Below are 22,688 nucleotides of genomic sequence, written 5' to 3'. Positions count from 1 at the left end.
CCAGGTATTGTAACAGGCCAATCCCCTTTTAGTTTGTCTTTGCAACTGAAATAGTTATGATTGACTGATGGTGATCAAGAGCACTGCACAATAAGGTTCTATAGTTACATTTACCTTAACAGAATTTTCGATGTAGAACAACTTTAAATCCAAAGACCGATAACCAAAAAAGCTTATATCAATAGAAATAAACAACTGAATTTGTAGTTTATGAAATATATTAATGATATATGACTTACCTGTATATACTGTAAATAATCTTCTTTACACTTTGTTCGTCTCCTTAACTTATATTCATAATTCTTCCTTTTCTTTAAAATTTTTCTAAAAATAGAAACCACTGATGGAATTGTCAAGCAAAGATACCTATAACCCTTAACAAACACCACGAAGCAGGCATCATCCCTTTCATTGTCACACTACAGCACCTATCTGACACAAACATTCTTGTTTTCTTAAGCTGCTATACAAATTCGACAAAATGTTGAATGAATAGAGATTTTTTGTCAGTAAGAAGTGGTTGAAATTGTCCACTTAAAATAGGCAAAAAACTTAATGGTTTGGCCATGCCTTTGCTCACATTTTTAGTAACAGCATTACATAACTTAACCATATGTTTGGTCTTATCAGTGTCATTTGTTTCTATAAGTTGTACGACCAGTTAAACTATCAAGTCAAGCATATTTTCTTTTTGGACATATAACAGAGGTCATCATTTTATATTTAAGTGGAAGTCTTAATAAAAATCAGACAGAAGGTGATTAATGCACGACAAAAACCCACCAAATTCCTTTTTATATTTGTTCAGAAACAGTTACTGATCACATAACCAGTTTTTTTTCATTACTTTATTGATCTTTTGATAGAATATATAGATAGTACATGAAATTGGCACTTTGCAAGAGTTATTGTTCTTGATTTGGTTTGATTTGCTTGATTATAGTGGGAAATTTAATGTATGAATTTCTAAAAATTACAGATCTGAATGCAGTAATGATTATGGTCATGCGAAAGTGTATTACATATGTAGACTAAAAAGCATCATTTGTTCGACAGGTTTTGCTATACCATGAATCACTTCACTACTGGCAGTGTCTGAATTTTATATGGACTGGTACTTACGTCCTAAGCAATTATTTTTGAAAATTGTTGAATTTATATTTCGTCGAACTTCTACTAGAATGACAGACAGTGGAAACTACCTCAACTACCATTTTATTTAAGAAATTTGTGCTAGTGATATATGTATAAGACATAAACAGTTCAAGCCTGCACATTTATTACAAGGATGGATATGGTGAATATGTCAAAGAGACAACATCCCAACGGGGATGAAAAGTTAGGTTCCATTTCAATAATACAATATGAATTAAAATGTAGAGGACAAACTAAAATGGTTGAAACAACTTATCAAAAAATATCAATATTTGGTAACGAAAATCATAAAAACAGTAGGGGTATATTCAGCCTGAGGAACAGTGTTCTAAGATTCCATTTTCCCTTCACCCAGGGCTAGTGTAATTTAGGTGTGGTAATGTTGTTCATAATGTTCTACTTTCTTTTTGACAAAGGACTGGTTAAATTTGGAAGGCTAACTTCAAGTGTGGGAAAGTAAATCTTCGTGTGGAGGTTCCTCTTGGAAACTTGAATTTTTACTCTCAGACTTTCTCCCGACAAAACATCGCAACTTTGGTATCAATCCGCCAATCACAGAATTTAATATTATGTTAAAAATATTGATAAATTATGAAGAAAATCTATATAATAAATAGGATAATCAATTGGTTATTGTAAATAACCAAAATATTGTCACTCGTGCCAAGAACGCTTGAGGATTTAACTCATTAAATCTATGTGTTCTTCGGCACTCGTGATAATATTTTGGTTATTCACTCATTCCAATTTATTATCCTATTAGTAATACAACTTACAAAGCAGTAAGTGTGTAAGATTTTTTATAATCTACTTCATTACTTTGTATAACTGATCTCATCAGCTGTGTAAGATTGTTTTATAATCTACTTCATTACTTTCTATAACTGATCTCATCAGCAGTGTTTGCAGGATTAAACATAGCTAACGAGGCAAAGCTCTATTTTTTCTCTTCCGATTTATATAAGTTAAAAATTCTCTGCAAAAATGTATGTATTTCAGGGGAGTAGGATGTCAAATTTGATTCCATTTCCTACATGTATGAATCAATACCTAATTTTTTTCACTATTTCATTTTTCAATGTATTTGCATCTATAAGTCAAATAGTTGAAATACACAAATAATAAAAGTTGCATGAAATTTTGCTCTGTCAGCAATTCCTAATTTCTCCCTATACTCAATATGGGAAAATATAAAAAATGTACTGAACTTGACCTTTGTCTTATTTTTTTTCTCTGTTTCTTATATTTTCATGTTGCTTTTGTGCTATTCTTATAATTCACAACCTTAAAACAAAAGACATTGCATCAACTAATACGTAATGATGCTTATTTCATCCCTAAGAAGTGCATAATTCTGCTGGTATATTGTTCTGAATACATATTGAATATAAAAAAGCATCTTTTGAGATAGTACCAAGTTTCAGAGGCAGGATATACAGAACAGAAAGAGACATATCGTGACTGATCACTGACATGGTGGTGCACCACTTTTAGAGTGGTAATAAATATGTTTTTAATCTTTGAAGATATATTCATGTTTTTTCCTGCATTTCAAATGGTAGAGCTTACCACTTACAATACAAAAGAAAGTAATAGAATATCTCTAATAGAAAAAAATATTGAGAACCACTCTAAGAGTGGTACACCACTATGTTGGTGTTCAGTCATGGTATGTCTCTTTCTGTACTGTACTATAATATAATAACTGTAAGCAATTGTGTTTTTTTTTATATTTGCTGTATGTATAAATAAATATAGGCGATTTTTTACAGCATTTTACACAATTATAGATTCTGTAGGGAATTTTCAGTTTGGCTTACAATTAAACAAGAGACTCCAAGGAGCCTGAATCGCTCACCTGGTTAAATTTGTGCCTTTCAAGGGCAATAACTTTAACAAGAAGTTGTCCAACAATTTTGACTCCATGAAGACTTTGGTAGGACTTATCATAAGGTTCATTTCATCAATCAAAAGTTTCATTCTATCTCTTATAGTTTTAAAGATATTGACTGAAAACTGCAAAAAATGTAATTTTTTGCTTTTCAAGGGCAATAAGTCTTATAAGGAGTTATCTGACAACTTTGATCCCTGAAGACTTTTGTAGACCTTATTATAAGAATTATTTCAGCAATTGAAAGTTTCATTCTATCTATCATAGTTTTCAAGATATAGGCTGAAAACTGTAAAAAAACAAGTCATTTTTCACCTCTCAAGGGCAATAACCATTACATGGAGTCATCAGACAAGTCTGATCCCTCGAAGACTTTTGTAGGCCTTAAAATAAGGATATATCAGCAATTGAAAGATATTGGCCAAACCTAATGGTTTTGGAGATATATGCAAAAATCTGCTGTACAACCCCTATGTTATAATTTTAGTAATGGTGGCCATGATTTTTAACTGATCAAAAATCCAAACAATCATTTTGTTAAGGATATATATTCTACCGAACAATCAATATAAATTTCATGCAAATCTGTTCTTTAGTTTCAGAAGAGAAGATGTTTGAAGAAATTGTTAATGACGACGAGGACGATGATGACGTACACCAAGTGATGGCAAAAACTGGTATAGTTTCTTAAAAATTTGCATAACACTTGTCTTACATTATTTCATATTTCAAAAAGAAAATTGGGAGTCACTGGATTTTTTTCTTGTAATATTAAAAGTACTAAAATTCCCATTACATTTCTATGGAACATTTTACCGCCAAACTATCTCAGGATTATAAAATTAATGTCATTTTACCATATATAGGTTTATGCCAAAAAATGTTTTTCACTGATTTAAAGACAATTTTTCGTCATCTTTTAAAACACTATTTTCTCATTGAAAATACATACATCTGTATAATTTTTCAAGATGACAGAAAAGAATGCTTTGTGTATTAGGTTTGATCTACCTTAAAACCTCTTACATATATATATAAAAATTGTAGTCATTTTTATACTATCTGCCTATCTGAAAAATTAATCAAGGAAATGTGTAACAGTTCGTTGAGGGTATTTTAACCTCTAAATTTTCTAGATAGAAACAAGTACTATCTTTAAAAAAAAGATAGAGGACACAGTAAAATTTGTTCCTTTTACTTTTTAATTGTCTATATATAATTTAATTTCAGAAATAACACTGTTTCTGCTTGGATCAAAAAATTTGTTTATCATCTCATAGACCAAATTTTGTAATGACTGTGATGTCATCAAACTTTTTTTAATAATTTACTCATTAAATTTTGGTACTTAAATTATATTATAAGGAATGACTGTTATATTTTTTTGGTCTATTTGAAGCAACCTCAATGCCCATGGTGCACAGTTTAAAATAACCTGCTGTATTGCATTATATAAATATGTGTAAGATTGACAAAAACAAAACAAAAAACGGAAACCATAAAATATATTGACTGCTCTGTGCTCACGTGATGCGATCACCAGTTTAATGGATTGATGACTGACCAGAAACTGACCACGGATAGATTGTACATGTATATTTTAGCAGCTTTAAGTGTATTTAGATTGGGATAAAGCCATGAGGGATGACTTGATATAACATTGTCATATTCATTCATAAATAATTGCAATCTAATTAATATTAATTATGTGCATTATGATGCTATTAATGTAACTATTAATAACTATATTATTAAATATATATATCTGATTGGAATTATAAGGATTACACACTGCTTTTCCAGAATTTATGGATGTGTAAAATTGGACCATTCACTCACAAACCTGTTATATTAAATACACTTTGGACTTTTATTTGTTTTGTAAGTGAATATTGGCTGATGAATTGTTTGATTGATGGCTTTTGTTTTCCAAAGACAATGTGATTGTAGTTTACCCCAAATTCTGATTAAATGTTATCTACACATTTCAATCAAATCATTTTATAACCCAAGGGCCCAAGCTCAGGTTGGGGAAACAATTGGGTTTGAAAGTTCAGAAGGTCAACAAAACAAAACAAATGTCAGGCCATAAATAATCAACTTGATTAAAATAGATTTATATTAAATATAAGATTCTGTGTATCTGTAAAACACAATCTAATGATAACCATTTTCATCGAAAAAATCTGACATAAGTCAAAGTGAACGATATATATGCTGACTACTTGCTGAAAAGAAATTCAGACTAATAGTCCAAAAAATATGTCAGTTTTAATCAGTAATAAACAAGTTAAGCCTAGTACCTAACTTGCTTAGGGTTCTGCAAAAATAAAAAAAATAAAACAACCACATATTTACATCGTGCAGTGGAATGCAGAAGGGGTATCAAACAAGAAAGAAGAACTTCAACACTGTCTTCATGAAAACAATGTGAACATCTGCTGTATTGAAGAAACACATCTCCAAGAGGACAAACCTTTTAAGATCAGAGAATACCAAGTCTTCAGGAGTGATAGAAAGGAAGGAAAGAAAGGTGGTGTAATGAATCTTGAAAGAAACAACATTAATGCCTTAGAGACAAAAAAAGTATATGGAGAAAGCAGAATACATTGAAATCAAAGCAACTATTGGGAAAAGCTCGTATAACATCGTTAACTTCTACTGTCCCAATGATAAGAAACTGTCACTAGACATCACACAAATACCAGACAGTTCATTCCTCACAGTAGGTGATTTCAACAGCCGATCACAAAGTTGGGGATATAATACCATGGACAAAAGAAGGGAGACCATAGAAGACTGGCAGGATGAAAACCACTTTATCCTTGTCAACAACGCCTACTTTTTATTCTTGTCGATGGCATACAACCATCACACCAGATCTAGCTTTCTGTACTGACGATATACACCAAAAAATCAGTAGAAAGGTATGTGACCAACTAAGAGGCAGTTTATTATCGACTTGTCATGATAACCATTGCGGAAACAACAACATCTGAGTATTCTCAGCAACCAAGATGGAATTACCAGAAGGCAAATTGGAGTATGTTTCAAGCTAGAACAAATGAACGTACAACGGACATAGAAATAGAGGGAAAGAATATTAACAATGTGGTGAAAACATTCAACGCTGTTGTATTAATGGCAGCAAAGGAAAGTATACCAAGAGGTGTAAGAAAGGACTACAAGCAATACTGGTCCAGTGAGATACAGGCAACACACGAGGCACTCACAAGGGCAAGGGATAATGCAGAATTAAATCCCAGTCAGGAAAATAACATCAAACTCCAAAAGTGCAAGGCCAAACATCTAAGAACAAAGATTGAATGTCAAAGGAAAGGGTGGAGAGAGAAAATATCATCTATGGATATGGAAAAAGATACAAAAAAGCTTTGAAACTTGACAAAAGCACTGAATGATGAGGGAAGCAAAGGTGAAAGATCACGCTAGAAGTTAAAGGAGAAACAACCATAGGGAAAGTGGCAGCATATGAATTTGCTAAAGGCTATGAGAAAGAAAGCAACACTGATATACTACCATCACGGAAAAAAAGAAGTAAGAACTGAATTGAGAGAAAGATCAAAGGTGCCAACACATGAACTTATGCAGAGAGATATCACCATGTTTGAGATGAAGGCAGCCATCAGAAAAATGAAAATAAAAAAAATGAAAAAGGCACCAGGTCCAAATAACATCACCAATGAAATGCTTCAACACCTTGGCACCTTAGCATTAACAACTTTGCTAGAGATTCTCAACCTGAGCTGGAGACAAGGTCAAGTCCCTCAATGTTGGAAAGAAGCCATAGTGTTGCCAATACTGAAGAGGGGAAAGAACAAGTCAAAAGCCTCCAGCTATCGCTCAATTAGCCTAACAAGCAGTTGCTGCAAATTAATGGAGCGTATAATCAACAAGCGCCTACAGACATGCTTGGAATCAGAGGACATTCTTGGTCATGAACAAGCTGGTTTTAGTCAGTACAAGAGCACAAAAGATCAGACAACACATCTATCTAAAGTAGTTGAGGATGCATTTCAATTAAAGAAAGTAACACTAGCTGTCTTTGTAGATCTTCAGAGAGCATTTGACAAAGTTTGGAAAGATGGCCTTGTGAAACTTCTTAGATTTGGAGTAAGTGGAAGAATGTACAAATGGACCAACTCATATCTGTACAATAGAAGGGCAAGAGTACTTGTAGATGGGAAGCATGGCCGAAAAATACTTCTAAAACAGAGTGTACCACAGGGAGGAGTATTGCCACCAACTCTCTTCATACTCTATATGCATGACCAAGTTCTAGAGCTACCAAATGGTGTACAATCAGCACTCTATGCAGATGATCTTGTCCTCTGGTGCTCTGAAGAGTATGCAACTACTGCAAAGTACAGGATACAAACAGCATTAGATATGGTAGTCAAATGGGCCAATGAGTGGTGTGTTACCATCAATAGAGAGAAAACAACAGCAACCCTCTTTACACTCTCACCTAAAACCCAATCTGTCAAACTGACCATGGATGACATCCATATCACAATGGAAGATCAGCAAACATACCTTGGTGTAACCTTCGATAAAAGACTTACATGGAAACAGCATACAATGACAGCAGAAGTCAAAGCCAGACGAAAACTAAACATCATGAAAAAACTTGCTAGTACAAACTGGGGTGCAAGAGAGAAAGTTTTGAGATCTGTCTACGAAGGAAATGTATGCACACATCTAGAATACGGCTCTAGTGCTTGGATGACAGCAGCTAAGTCTCACCATCAGACTCTAGATAAAGTCCAAAATCAGGCACTCGGCATCATCACAGGAGCCATGAAATCAACACCTATTGCTAGTATGGAGGAAATTACAAACATACAACCATTAAGTAAGAGAAGAGAATGTAAAGCTATGATACAGGCCACCAAATATCATTGTTTACCAAACCACCACACATAGAATACAAAAATGGAGTACAACAGTCAATGGCAATACCAACAGGATTATATTGCTCCAACTAGAAGGCTGAAGAAGAAGCACTCATCCATACGGCAAATTACATCAAGGAAAGTGCAGAAAATATGCAAGTAGTATTCCTAACAGATGCCCTCTCCATAATACAAGCACTGACCAACAACAAACTACCACAACTTGAAAGAGCTATTTATTCCATCAAGAGCCTTAAAACTGCCATACAGTGGATACCTTCACATTGTGGAATCAATGGAAATGAAAAAAAGCAGATAAGCTAGCAAAGGAAGGCGCTCAACAACAGCAAGATGAAAATCCTGTCTGCTACAAAAAGATGGAGACCATCGTCAAGTCTCTGCACAATACCCCTCAGAGGCAAGATAGCTACCATCAACTAAAAAGATTTGAGCAAACTACAATCTTCAGGCTCAGGACAGGACACAACAGACTCAACCAACATTTATACAGAGTTTTGAAGGTCATACCATCACCTATCTGTCCCTGTGGAGAAGCAGAGCAGAATACAGAACACTTTCTGCAGACGTGCAAGTTACACCAGGCACAGAGAGAAAAGATATGGGATAAACCAACCCCCATTACAGAGAAACTGTATGGACCTGTGGAAGACCTACAGAAGACAGTCAGATTTGTTGAGGAGACTGGCATTCAAGTGTAATGGCCAACGACAAGAAGAAGAAGAATCTCAAACTTCATCATACTTGCACTTTAAAAACTTTTGTCCAAGCAAAACACTACATTGCGATCCACTGAAGCTGCAGACAAAACGTTTTAATGATGTTTATGTTATTTATTCGGAATTACTCTGACATTTTCTATAAGAAGTTCTTCCGATAGGAAGGATCTTAATAAAACCCTGCAATTTACACTGAACCCAAAACTGTTTTACAAATATTTGGGATGTCCTTTGCTGCTGATGAAAAAACCTAAACAATCTTAGAAAAATTACATGTACATGTATAAATAATATGAAGTCTTATATGTTATACGAATTCAATACAATACAACATGCAGCAAAGGTTTTTTGTATGGAAGTGGCTCCTCGTCTACACATTCATGGATGGGGAGCTTCTTCAGGCTAATCATCCACACATCCAGTTTGTGGCAAAAACACACAGAATCGTGATGGAGAAACTGGATTTGTTATGGTAATATTGTTGAACTTATCTGCAAATGTATGTCTATTACAAGCATCGTAAACTTTTTTCACAATTAATACACTAAACAGTTTTCTATTCATGTTATATACTAGTTGGACTGCATATTTGATAGTGAGAGCAAGCCCCTGTGCTTGAAAATGAACAGATTTTATGTTGGTCAGACAAAGAAAAAGTCACAGAAGTTATGATGACTGGTGTCAAAATCGATGTATTGTCTTTACTAAGTTGTATAAAATATTTTAATAATATCTTGGATGAAAATGTACTGGTAATTTTGCCAAGTGTTAAAAAATGCATGGAATATTCTTCCAATTTCAGTTTCTACAAAGAATGACCAGTGTGAATGGACATATTTCACATGTAAGAAGAAATTGTCTGAACAAGACTTACTAGCTTGTGATTGCTGTCTGGAATGGCAGCATTATGATTTAAAATATGCTGAACCATGCAGTGTTCATTCCAGACTGGGCCCTAGCACCATTGGCGCAGATATTTAATGTACTGCGCACAAAAAGTGTGGCATGTGGGCCCAGCAGACGCACAGTATCTCTGAATTTCCAGATGTTTTCCGGTTTCATGTCAGAACGTGTTTCCATCATTTAAAAGCACCAATAGTCTTGAGTAAACATGAGAAACAAAAGTTAAAGCTTTTTTCTGGTGTGATTTTTGGAAGCTGCAGGCAGTGTGCAGGAGACACAATCTTTCCCATCTGATCCATCTGAAGGGACCCAGTAAATTCCAGCTGAACTGGCTGACTAAAAACAAATGGACATGGCCGTCGTACCTAGAAAATTTGGAGTGAAGATGAAACTGTTCATTGTCAGTGGGCCGGGGCCGCGTTGGATAGGATCCCAATAAGAACAGAAAGGGATGTATTTGTTGGTTGAATCTCTCCTGTTATCTAAAAATGACATCGTCAGCATTCTCAATAAGTTTTAAAGTAAGTGGAAGAAAATTAAAAGTAGGTGGAACCATTCATACCCAAACATTTTTTTTTCAATTTAATTTTTTTTTTAGCAACAAGATAGCCGGCGCCAATGTCAAAGTAGATGACGAAATCACCGGTCGCCGGCACTTAATGAGAACCCTGCACCTTATCATACTGCCATATTGGTCCACTTTATTCTGAAAATGACTCCATTTTATTGTCAAGGGGGAATGAACACTGATTCATGTGCCAAAACAATCTTTCTGGATGTGCAAACTCTGTTTAAAATAGTCTGTCAAGTTTGTTAAATGTGCATTTTGTATTAATTCTGAATGATTTTTAATCAATATAATTTGTTCATCAGTTACAATTTAAATTATATTTGTATCATTTTGTATATATTTATGAAAAATATTTTTTTTTTATAATTTTCACATTACAAACGTAAATGAAGCCTTTCCATCATGATTCTGTGTTATGTATTGGGTTAATTATAGGTCAGTAAATAGTAAATAGTAAATATCTGTACAATAGAAGGGCAAGAGTACTTGTAGATGGGAAGCATGGCCGAAAAATACTTCTAAAACAGGGTGTATCACAGGGAGGAGTATTGCCACCAACTCTCTTCATACTCTATATGCATGACCTAGTTCCAGAGCTACCAAATGGTGTACAATCAGCACTCTATGCAGATGATCTTGTCCTCTGGTGCTCTGAAGAGTATGCAACTACTGCAAAGTACAGGATACAAACAGCATTAGATATGGTAGTCAAATGGGCCAATGAGTGGTGTGTTACCATCAATAGAGAGAAAACAACAGCAACCCTCTTTACACTCTCACCTAAAACCCAATCTGTCAAACTGACCATGGATGACATCCATATCACAATGGAAGATCAGCAAACATACCTTGGTGTAACCTTCGATAAAAGACTTAATGGAAACAGCATACAATGACAGCAGAAGCCCTTCCGTCATGATTCTGTGTTAAGTATTGGGTTAATTATAGGTCAGTAAATAGTAAATAGTAAATCGTAATTGGCTAGATCAGGATTAAGGTTAATGTTAACAGTTGTATGCACAGACTTTCTCACGACCATCTGTTGATTGAACTCAGCATCACAGGATAAAGATCTATAATTATATTTTGATAACAATTTATTACACTATCCCTCGTAGAACATAACACTGATTTAATTAATTGGTTTTGACAAGCAAATATTTTGGTTCGATTGAACATAAGAAAGTTAGCCATTGGTCAGAGTTCGAATTTTTAATGTTTTATTTATAATTTGTGGGAGGAGTTTTTGGTGGGTTATATTCTCTAATTTTGTATCTTTAGATAGCTTACCATCATGCTCCGCTCTTGTAACATCGAGCGTTACTTATGTTACAGTTGTATATGTAAAATACTGTACCATTTATATAACAGCATAATAAACTATATATTGGGATTAAATATTTAAAATAGTGGAATGCCCAACTCCTGTTTATTATTTGGTTGACTTTTTCCGGACTTACACTTTAATAGTTGAACAACGTGTTCCCAGTTGTTTACATGTTGGATTGATTGATTGATTACCATGGTAGGGTTCTTAACCGTGCAAGGAAAGTGGCATCTTTCCCAACACGGTGCACCACTTTGGTTTGCGGTCAGGTTTTCCGTATTATAGCCTGACAACCCCAGCATGTAACACGCCAGGGGTACCCCATTCCACCACCTGGGGCACACAACCCAGTTGCTCTGTGGGCAGAGTGCCCTTGCCCCCGGCTAAGGTTCTGAGCACTATTAGTTGGCTTTTACGACAAGCTTAGCGCAGCTGCAGGCCTATTCTTTTGACACCCTCGCCTGCATGGGGCTTTTAACATGGTGAATTCCTTGTTGTTTACATGGTGGAGAATCCCTAGTTATTTACATGGAGACTTTAAATCATGAATCCATGAGGTCCATTTGATTTACTTGAAAGTTTTCTTAAATCTACACTGAAGAGACCACAAGGACAAGTTGATGCTACAAACCCTTTCTAGTTTGGACTTTACAGAAAACTCTAGAAATGTTTATCATTTATTGGACCTAAGATGCTTTGTAGTCTCCTAAATACATATTTGATCATTGACTCCAGCTGGATGTGTGAATAATTAGCCTGTAGAGGTTCCCTGTGCAAGAATGCATTGACAGGCAGCCACTGCCATTTTTTAAGGTCTATAGTGTAAAAAATTCAATAATCCTAAAAGGTTTTAAAATTTGACATTGTTCAAAGGGGAACCTAACTACTTCATGCTTCGAACTTTTGCTCACATTTATGGCCATTGCCTTACTAATATTATTATGATATCGTAACTTAATTGTCTACGAACAATGTTCACGAAAATCTACGTTGCAAAAGGTGCCATTCTAAAATTTGAGAAAGGGCCTTTCCCTTAACTCGCGGCCCACCCTTTTCAATTTCTAGCTGTGTACATTGTATATTTTTTCTTGAGTACGTGTTAATAGTAAAGCAAATCATTGATAGAAACAGGTGCCCGTGGTTCTAACCTTGTCTCTTCTCCAGTGCAGATACCAACACGTTCGATCTGCTCCAACTCAGGAAGCATTTCCTCAATACTCTGCTGCACATATTCTGCCATTTTACAACCTCTTTAAACTGTCGATATTTCTTTGACACACACGTGGTTATGTTTTGCTTAAACCGGAAACAATATTATCATTGGTAAACACTAAAACGATTTCGGACTCACTAAACAGGTTTGTTTCCGGAAAATTACAGCTTTCTACTTTTGTCATACATGTAACACCAAAAATTCATGATAATTTAAAATTCCCATGACGCACAACTAAATTTTTCACTAATAGCTTTTCAATGGCAAAATTATACACATAGTATTAAAATCCCGTATTTATTTAAATAAATATTAATAATGTATTAAAACATGAAACAAATCTCAATGAACTAGAAAAAGAACGAACGGATATGCACTATTTTTTTTTTCAGCTGTTCAAATGCCATTAATTGGATTATGAATTATTCCATAGCGGAAATTAAAAAAACAACAACGCTCGTATTAATTGTAAATCCATTAAAATAAATGTAAAAAAATGTTGCTTTCCTTTATTTTTTCATCGTTCAGTACATTTTCTCAATTAGACTCATCATTGAAAGTGTATTCAACGCAAGGTGCAGTGGCGGATCCAGGGAGTGCAGGACCGGTTGGCAACCCTCCTTTTTGTTGATTTGAAAACTTGTCATTTTCAATGTAAATTTTACAAAAAATTGTAAATAATGCTCTAGCACCCCCTTTTCTGAGGAAGCCCGATGAGCACACCTCAAAGTGTCTAGATACGCTCTTGACTGGTGTGATCACTTTAAACATGCATTTACCTTTTCAACGTAATATTGAAAGTTTTTTTCTATACATTTTAAAATACCGTGAACCACGCTTTATGAATTGGAATTATAATTTTTAAGTTCTTATATACGGTGGAGGACTACGCAGAAAAATGGATAATACAAGAACAAGAAGACATTAATTCTCTGTCAGAGTAGTTAAAGGCCGCGAGGTCTCTAATTTTGAAACGTATGAAAGTGTTAAGTAGGTCAATGAATGTCAAAGCTACATCAGTTTTCAAAGATGTATCAAAAACATTGCTTACTATACGTGATATATATTTAGTCGTACCAGCAGACAAAGCCCAAAACATCATTGTCTTTGTCTGCAAAATGTATTACATGTAATGTTTATTGTCAGAGGTAAACGTAGAAAATAAAAGCAGTAATAAGACCTATACTGTTACCACAATCTCCAAAGAAGAGATAAAGGAAAACCATAAATCTGTGCTTTCCTCATTTGGTCTCTCTACCAAAGACAATGATTGTGATCTACCGTCTATGTACTGATTCCTAAACTCCACAAAAATCCATACAAACAACGCTACATAGCTGGATCTGCAAAATGTACCACCAACCCTCTTTCAAAAATTTAACTTCTGTACTCACAGAATACTCAAATAGTGTCTCCAGTCCTACCACGACACTTGTTACTCCCGTATTGGAATTAATTCAGTGTGGATTTTGAAAAATTCGAAAGATCTTCTGAGAATTCTTATTTCAAGTTCATTATCTGAATACAATAACATTAAAACCTGCGATTTTTTTCAACTCTTTATTTTTCTACTCCCCTTACTCAGTTAAAATTCCGATTCAAAAACATTGTTACATGTACTTCAAAAGTTCATCTATATACAAATATGTAGTTCTTGGTAGAGAATCCTCATTCTATTTAAAAAAAATAGTTTTTCAACAAACGGTCGTCATTTCAATGGGAACAAATTGTGCTCATCTATTTGCTGACCTATCCCTTCACTCTAATGAAGCTGACCTATAGCTGATGTGATCCAAACGAAACATCGTTGAGCTAGATTCTTTAATCCCAGTTTCCACTAGATGACGTATTATCGTCAAACAACCATAGCTTCGAGGGTTTTAAAACTATTGACCAAACGCGATGACTTTTCATTCTGTATTGTCAACTTTCCTTTCATCTCTGGTAACACCCCTTCAGCACCTGCGTATGGAGTTTTCATATCACTACTTATACATCATGCCAGAGCTTACCGTAACTATGCAGACTATTTGTATCGCGCTAGACTTTTTGCATTTAGGCTTCTGCAATAGGGCAAAATTGGTACAAGATTGAAGTCATCATTACATAGGTTTTATGGTCGTCATCATGAACTCGTGGATCGTTACTGTGTATAACCATCTGCACCATGAAAACTAATTTGTTCAACGTATTATAGTTTTCCTTTCCCCTTTCGTCTACCCTTGACTTTACTTTTCATGAGCAACTATAGCCATCGTTTTCGACTTAAGAGTGCACAGCAACTAGGATTTAAATGATTCCCATGGATCCTCAGACTTTGGTGATAATCAATGATGCCTTACCGATAACATTATGTGTGTTCTGGCGACTGATTTTTTCTAATGCTGATAGTTTTTAAGATATTGTCATTCTTTAATAATTTCTGAGCTAGCTTCTAGTAACTGCGGGCTGATATCTCATTTTGTCTTTATGTTAACGTTGTATGTGGAGGAATGTGAGATTTGGGATAAATTCCTTCATGAAATTAATGGTGTTTATTTGTTGTCTTAGTTCATTTTTTACCTTACATTACATTAACCCCACCGCAGACATGCGCCTGTTAATAATCAAGAGATGTTGGTCATTAATGTGTTTTCGTTTCGTAATTTAATTTTTTTTAAAGCTTTTTTTTGGAAAAAAGGATCATCGTTCTGTTACCATGGATTTGATCACGTTTGTTGTCAGGGCCTTTCTGAGCATACTTAAAGGTAGGTATGATTATGTTAATACTTTATATAATGGTGCATTTTGAGGCATTTCACCATATCTGTTCCTTTTTTATTGATCTTGCCCAATCTGAACTACTCGGTCATTCTCGCGCAATAATAAAACTAATAACCATGTAACAAGAAGGTATGAGTTTATGTAGTCCCAATCTAATGCTTTATAAGATGAGAAAACCTGAGTGGTTCTAATTGTATCTTGCAGGGTGTGGCTTAGAATTATTTTCATTCCCTTTTTCGATGGTTATTACAGGTGACAATATACGATGATGAGTATACAGATTGAACAATGTTTTCCTTGAAAGTCATTAAGGAATTTCAAATGTGTACGACTCAAGTACTGCTCAGTTGTGACGTCATGCACGCTATTGCGGCACATGCGGTAACGTCGGGATTCGAAGTTTGTCGACACTTTCCGTTTCTTGCTTGCATGCTTATTGAAACACGTGTACAGTATAGCGAAATATACAATAATTTTTGATTGGTAGCAATTGAAACATCTTGAACATTTCTTAGAAAATCGAAAATAGTAATTAAATTGATTATCAGTACTACCGGTAAATTAAATTAGCGCATGCATGTGCACCGCAGCGTGGAATGCAACCGCAACATATATGTACACTATGTCTAGAGAGGGAACAATGCAATAGCGGTACGAGTTCGAGTCCTGCAGAGGGAACGACCAAAAATTTGCACCGCAAATTTGACAATTCTAACATCATTAGGAATTTTTCAGACCTTTCTATACGTTTGACAGATTCCCTAATTGCACAAAAAGGTTTGTAAAGAAAATCGAATATCTTGAAAACTAGAATTGGCGATTAAAAATTAAACAGAAAGAATTGCTTTACTGACTCACACTTACTTACAAGTAATTGGTCTCTATGTGCATTGGAAATTCCGGAAGCTGCTGTTGAAATGAATGCGATCATAGTTTTGAAACTATTATCGAACTCTGTTTTCTCATGCACAGGATAATTTGAGCAGTCAATTTATAATATTTAGGAAAACACAAAATTATCCTCCTTGCCCGAGGGCAATATTGTCAATACAAAAACACTTTCTGAGTGCGCGAACGCCTGTCTGTCGTCAGGGGAATGTGCAGCTGCAAATTATCTAGCAACGGAAGGGAAGTGTTACCTTAAAAAGGTCTTCACTATCAAAGACTGTGACCCTACGGAAATTTCAGTTGGATGGACTTTGATAAGTTTACCTAGAAGAGAATTTATTTTCATAACAGACCAGAAAAAGACTTGGTCCGAGGCGCAGGTAAATATAAGAATATTTATTTTGTATTCGGTTCCATCGCATTTTTTTACTTCACATAGTCTTCTTTTGAATTCTAAATCTCTTAAAGGCACTTTTTAGAGATAGTCTTCAACGGACATAGTTAACCTCCATCGAGCAATATGCATGGCAATTGTCCTAAATTGCAAAAAAGCAGGCACTGAGACCTCTCCATGCAATGTATCAGAGTTTATTTCATTTGGTTTTAGTGGGGCTCAATTGGGTCATATTGTCAGTACATTACGTTTGTGTCATACTGTTCCTCAACAATTGTAATGTGTTCTTAGTCTCAAGCTTTCGTAGGCTTTCCTTTTCAAGTTAGTGTATTATGGTATATAAATGTCTCTCCGTTTTAAATATGTTGCATCGTAACATAATGCTTGTATATATTTTAACTCTACACAACTGTTAGGATATTATATTGATTCCATAGTTTGTATGCTTTTTGGGGTTTTTTTCTTTCTCTGTTTTGGGACTTTATAGGGGCAAGTGGAGGGTAAGGATTTAGCATTTCGCGCCATATCTTGAAAATAAATCAAACTTTACAGAAAGGCTGTATCTAACTACTAGTATATTTTATGGTGTACTTTCGGTTGTTTTCTTTCTGGGGTTGTTGAATGATTACACTCTTAAAAACTGAGGTTTTTCTCATGTCGCACCAGATCTTAATCACGCCCTTTTGAATTTCTTCAAATTTTAAATAATTGAAGATAATTGGTGTGTTTGGGTCGGACCACTAAAATGTCATTTTTACTCTTTATTTTGCATACGTGAACGACAATATAGAATAATTTAACCCAAATAGTTCAGAAACTGAATTATGCTTCCATTATTCAAAAGTCCTGACTATCATCATGAAATTATCTGCAGTGTGCATTTTGTCAACAACATCTTCGATGGTGGAAAGCATCAAAATATTTTGAAATGAAGAATTTAAAAAAATCGCATATACTACATTACAGTATGCTAAAACGTTTACTCTTGTGAATGTAATGACTCTCGTATTATCAACTGATTATGAATATTCTATCACATAATTGGACGATTTGCAATAAAGGGTGTTTGCGGCCCAAAGAATAAAGTCGATTGTCTTTCCAAGCTTGTTACAAAAAGAATATTTATTTATATGAAAACGAGAGTACCAATCATATAAATATTGCAAGTTTCGATATGTTGTACACGTGTTTCATATAGTAACAAATGAAAAAAAAAGAAGAAAAAATTGCACAAGTGTATGAAATATAATACACAACTACTAGAATTGACCCTTTCAGCTTCTTAATACTACCAATTTACAAGACTTAGTATGTATGTACAACTTATCAATCAATTGGAGATTTGTTATATATTTTATTATATAATAAAATTGTGACAGCCAAACCTTTTGTCCAACATTGCAAATTGGTATTCATGAACTATCTTTAGTTGTGAATAGCTTTTAATCCATCAATGTTAAATATATAATTTGGTAAATTGAATTATCAAAGTTAAAACTTATTGGACTTGCAACAAAAACATCCAGTAAGACTAAAAGACAAATCCTACAATACAAAATTAGACCCTTAATAAAAAACTGCGGGATAGTCTATTAGCATGCGTGGAGCATACTCAATATACACTTCCGCGAGGAAAATACTTTTCTTCTACACAAATCCTACCGGAAGTGTAACTCACCACGAAAGGGTCTATTATTGTTTCTTTTTTCATCTGACGTCTTGTTTTCCTCATCTTCAGTTTTTATATGTAATCTATTTCATTCAGTTCGCTACATGTGTATGTAGATAGTTTTTGTTCCTGTCTTCACGTTTTCTTTATTTTCACATATTTGAATTATCACACAACTGACGCTTCAGTATTTGCCATTTATCTGATATTATCTGTTGTAGAGGGGTTTCTTCTCCCGTCCCTCATTTGAATATTATTAAGGCTAAAAACCACTAATTCCACTTTCCATAGGCTTCTATGCTAATTTCACAATATTCAATGGCTTCTCTGGACTTTACCTAAACTTTAACCTGCAGAGGACTATATATCAGCATGATTCTACATATGTCAGCTCATAATCCTCAGAATGGCATGTGGGGTTAGCAGACTTGCAGTGCAGTACTGGTCACCGGAAGTGAAGGGTCTATAAATAGCATGGGAAATCCCAGTGTTTTCACAAGATAGGGGTATATTTAAAAATCATTATGGAGATTAGGCTTCACATCACAAGAAGCAAAATGCACCTATAAAATATACAGAAATGTTTTTCCTTTCAGAAACTGTTTAATTTTTTTAAATAAGATGAGAACTTTTTTCACAGCACTATGAGGAACAGGGGTAATTTCTGCGTAGGACTATTTTTGCGTACGTTCCAAATGCTCATTGGTTGAATTGGTGGTCTGTAACCTAAAATTGTCTTTGTATAGTAAAACTGATTGTTATATATTGTACGTTTATGACCAATGTCTCTATTAGTGATATTTATTATTTTATTATTTTTGACTTCGTCCTTCTAACCCTTTTTCGGTATATGACGTCCTTTATAAGTCTCAAATTGTATTCGAATGAGCCAGTTTTATTGTTTTAAGAAAGTCGACATTCCAATCTTTCTAAAAAGATATAACTTTTTAAATTCTGCATTGAACCGAAAATCCGCCTTTTTCTTGTTTTACAATGCGTTTTTTTACCAAATCATCCCACTAATGGATTTCTTTCAAGGAAAACTTATACTGCTTTGAAAACAAGTCATGACAATAGTACCATCGTGATCAATGATGCTAAATTCAACTGATTGTGATTGATAGGAAATAACATCCGAGTAGCTAAGAATAAAACAATACTGGTATGTATTTTTAACTCGTGAATTATTCTTCACACAAGGGTTGGTTTAATTTCACTCAAATTAATAATTGAATAATTGTTCTTTGTTGTATTTGTCTGTTTTCCATGTCTGGTCTTTATCCCTGAGTTACATTGATTTCCGCTAGAATCTTGATTCCCTTGATTACCCTTGGATATGTATAAAACATATTACTGACATTTTCATCCCGTTTGGGGTTGTTGTCTTTTAGACATATTCACCATACCTATTCTCGTTATACTGCAATTAATTTATTTCATTGTACATTTTTCTCCGGATTTTTATTTCCAAATTCAAGGTCTTTTAAAAGTACAAGAGCTTTATATTTATTACATATGTAAATTTGATGTTTTCAGGCACATTGTGCGGGCTTAGGAGGACAACTGGTCCGAATATATACATGCTGTGAAAATGCGTATGCGAAGAATTTAACACCGAGTAAGTTTAAACAATATTTTTATTCAGTATAAAGCTGAAATTGATTGGGCAGCAGGCTAAGCCTGTATAAGCCCTCTCCATAAAGTAAGAGTAAGCATGGCTATATAGTAGATACAAGCACAAGAATCTTTCTTGAATAAAAATCAATAAACACAAAACCAAATTTCCTTGGTGTAAACTAAGATAGTCAAATCGGTCATTTTATATCCTAATTGGTTATAATCGAATGACTTTTGTTCGGATAATCAATATGTTAATCAACGTCAATTATTATTTTACATAGTACATCGCTTCTACCCCAGAGAACTTGATATAAAGGACAATACAGATGCTATAAAAACCCTAGCGGTGCACCATGTCCATGCTCCCAGGTTTTAGTGGATTCCGGGTAGCTCATTTACTTTTGTTTCGATGTACGTGTTATTTTGGATATTTCATTTATTCTTAGTGTGTATCTATGTTTCCTGTCTTATCCTTGTATCATTTTCATTTGATTTCCGCTCGAATCTGTATTCCCTTGATTGCTCTTACATAATTAAATATTTACTTAATCGCGATAATGTATTTATTATCAATGATGATACTCTAAAACAAATCTGTGTGCATCGTTTTGGTTATTGAAAAATCTTTTTATGTCTCATAATAATTAAATTTCAAAAGTAACACACTTTCTGATTAAATAAAAAAAAAAAATTTCCATCATCTCATAGAACAAATTTTGTAATGTGGCTGTGACGTCATCTACCTTTTTTGCTCAAATTAAATTATAAAGAATGACAGTTATATATATATATATATATTTGCTAAGCAGGTTATTAAGTGTATACTACGTCATTGAGGTTATTTTCTTCTAGACAGGAAAATATAAAAGTAATTCCTTAAACAGTTCTAGAGTCAAGTACTACGTTTAATCAAATTTCATTCAGTGTTTTAGGTAAGATAAGAGACGGATACACAGAGTTTCCATATTCATAACTGACGAAGTCAATAATTGGTTGCGATGTGAAACGTCTACCTTGATTTCTTCAATCAAAATCTAAAAAGTCGGTGCACAACGAGAATACGTCATAAAGATTCCGTGAAAGTTTCATTGATACCCCGTGTCCCAATATTCATACATGACAAAGTCCATGTTTGCAATGTAAAACGTGCACACTGATTTAAAATAGGAGGAAACAATGGTAATATTCAATGAAGAGTCTGTGAATGTTTCATTTAATTCCATTCAGCGGTGAAGAAGGAGTCAGGGATAAATGACCGATATTATATGTTTATATTCATCTATGACTGTCCATGTTTTGCTAATTAAATATAAAACCCCTGGTATGACAGATCAAAATCTTGAATAGAAGGTGGACAATGGGAATATGTTATAAAGATTCTGTGAAAGTTTCATCCTTTGGCATCCATCTTATTGCAACATTTGGGATGGGATCTGTGTGAATCCTGCAGATATGTCCGGTCCATTTTCATTTCTTTCTTTTGATGATTTGTGATGGAAGTGTAGTGTCTGTCCTCTTGTAAAGTTCAGCAATTGATATGACTTGTTGTCGAACGATACGCAAAATTCTGTGGAGACGTCTAGTCTGAGACACTTCAAGCTAGTTTATGATGGCTGTTGTTGTCGTCCACGATTTTGCGCCATATAACAGTACTCCCAATACATTATTTTTTAAGATATGAATACTGGTTTTTGTACTGATCTTGGTGGACTTGTAAATTTTATTTTGCATTGCAAATGTTCCTCTTGCTTTTGAGATTCTTGATTGGCTATCTATTTCCGGGTTGCCATCTTGCAGAATTTGCTTCCTCAATGCCTGCTGAGTCTAAGTGACAGCTTCTTCAGATATTTCGTTTTTAGCGTTCTGTTTTGCTACATAGTCCATATCGCCTGTGTTTTCTTGAATGTCTCGATGGCGATGCAATAGAAGAACAATGTCATCCACAAAGTGCAGGCCTTCAAGCATCTAAGGTAATTTCCAGGTGATATCTCTCTCCGTTGCTGATGGCTTCCTTTTTAATGCAACAATGCAGTAAGTGAAAAGTAAAGGAGATAGAAGAAGTCACTGCTTGACTCCAGAGTGTAATTTGAAGTCTTCTGTTTATGTCGTTCCACATATACCTTTGGCACTAAAGTCATTATACAACATTCTGATTATATGTATAAGCTTGTCATGAATGCCATAGTGGACGGAGAACACTATCAAACGCCTTCGTGAAGTCGATAAAATTTACGCAGACGGAAGAGTCCCAATTAATTGTTCTGTTCAATGATGTGCCTGATTGTGAATATCTGGTCTGCACACGATCTCCCCTTTCTAAATTCTGCTTGTTCTCTAGGAGCATGTCCATTTTTCTGTTATCCTAAGCAGTGTGATTCGACTTAATAATACCTTGGTGGTGCCTGAAAAAAAGCATTAACCCTCTCCAGTTGTTACAATTGGACAAGTCTCTTTTCTTTGGTCACTTTACAATGAGTTCTATACTCCAAAAAGGTGGTATTTCTTCAGTATATCTATTGATACTTTAGATATGTAGGAGGGCTTTGTGTCATTTAGATGTCAGAATCACAAATTACCGATAGAAAGGGTCAATTTTTGGGAGATGAGAGAGATGATAAAGTGTGCAACCTCTGTGATTCAGATT

The 22,688-nt window shown here is 34.5% G+C and overlaps 1 protein-coding gene and 1 long non-coding RNA gene across 2 annotated transcripts in view; one reads left to right on the top strand and one right to left on the bottom strand.

The window, feature by feature from the left end:
- The window catches only part of LOC148619842 (U3 small nucleolar RNA-associated protein 6 homolog), a 137,219-nt gene extending 124,381 nt beyond the window's left edge, over positions 1–12,838 (bottom strand). Inside the window, exons 1-2 of the mRNA XM_088580178.1 lie at positions 12,646–12,838; positions 240–324 (exon numbers count right to left, since the gene is read on the bottom strand). Coding sequence (XP_088436304.1) covers positions 240–324; positions 12,646–12,737 — 177 coding nt within the window. The 5' untranslated portion in view covers positions 12,738–12,838. The remainder of the gene's footprint in view (positions 1–239; positions 325–12,645) is intronic.
- A 3,318-nt stretch (positions 12,839–16,156) lies between these two features.
- Positions 16,157–22,191, top strand: LOC148619841 (uncharacterized). Its single transcript, XR_015921658.1, has 3 exons — positions 16,157–16,741; positions 19,961–20,042; positions 20,969–22,191. It is a non-coding gene; the product is annotated as an uncharacterized LOC148619841 (long non-coding RNA).
- Positions 22,192–22,688: the final 497 nt, after the last annotated feature.

The sequence above is a fragment of the Perna viridis genome, chromosome 4 (assembly GCF_037379345.1).
Source record: "Perna viridis isolate PV_CMFRI_1.1 ecotype Kerala chromosome 4, ASM3737934v1, whole genome shotgun sequence".
NCBI lineage: Eukaryota > Metazoa > Mollusca > Bivalvia > Mytilida > Mytilidae > Perna > Perna viridis.
Note: the sequence above shows the minus strand (reverse complement) of the source record. Positions and strands in the feature narration are given on the sequence as shown.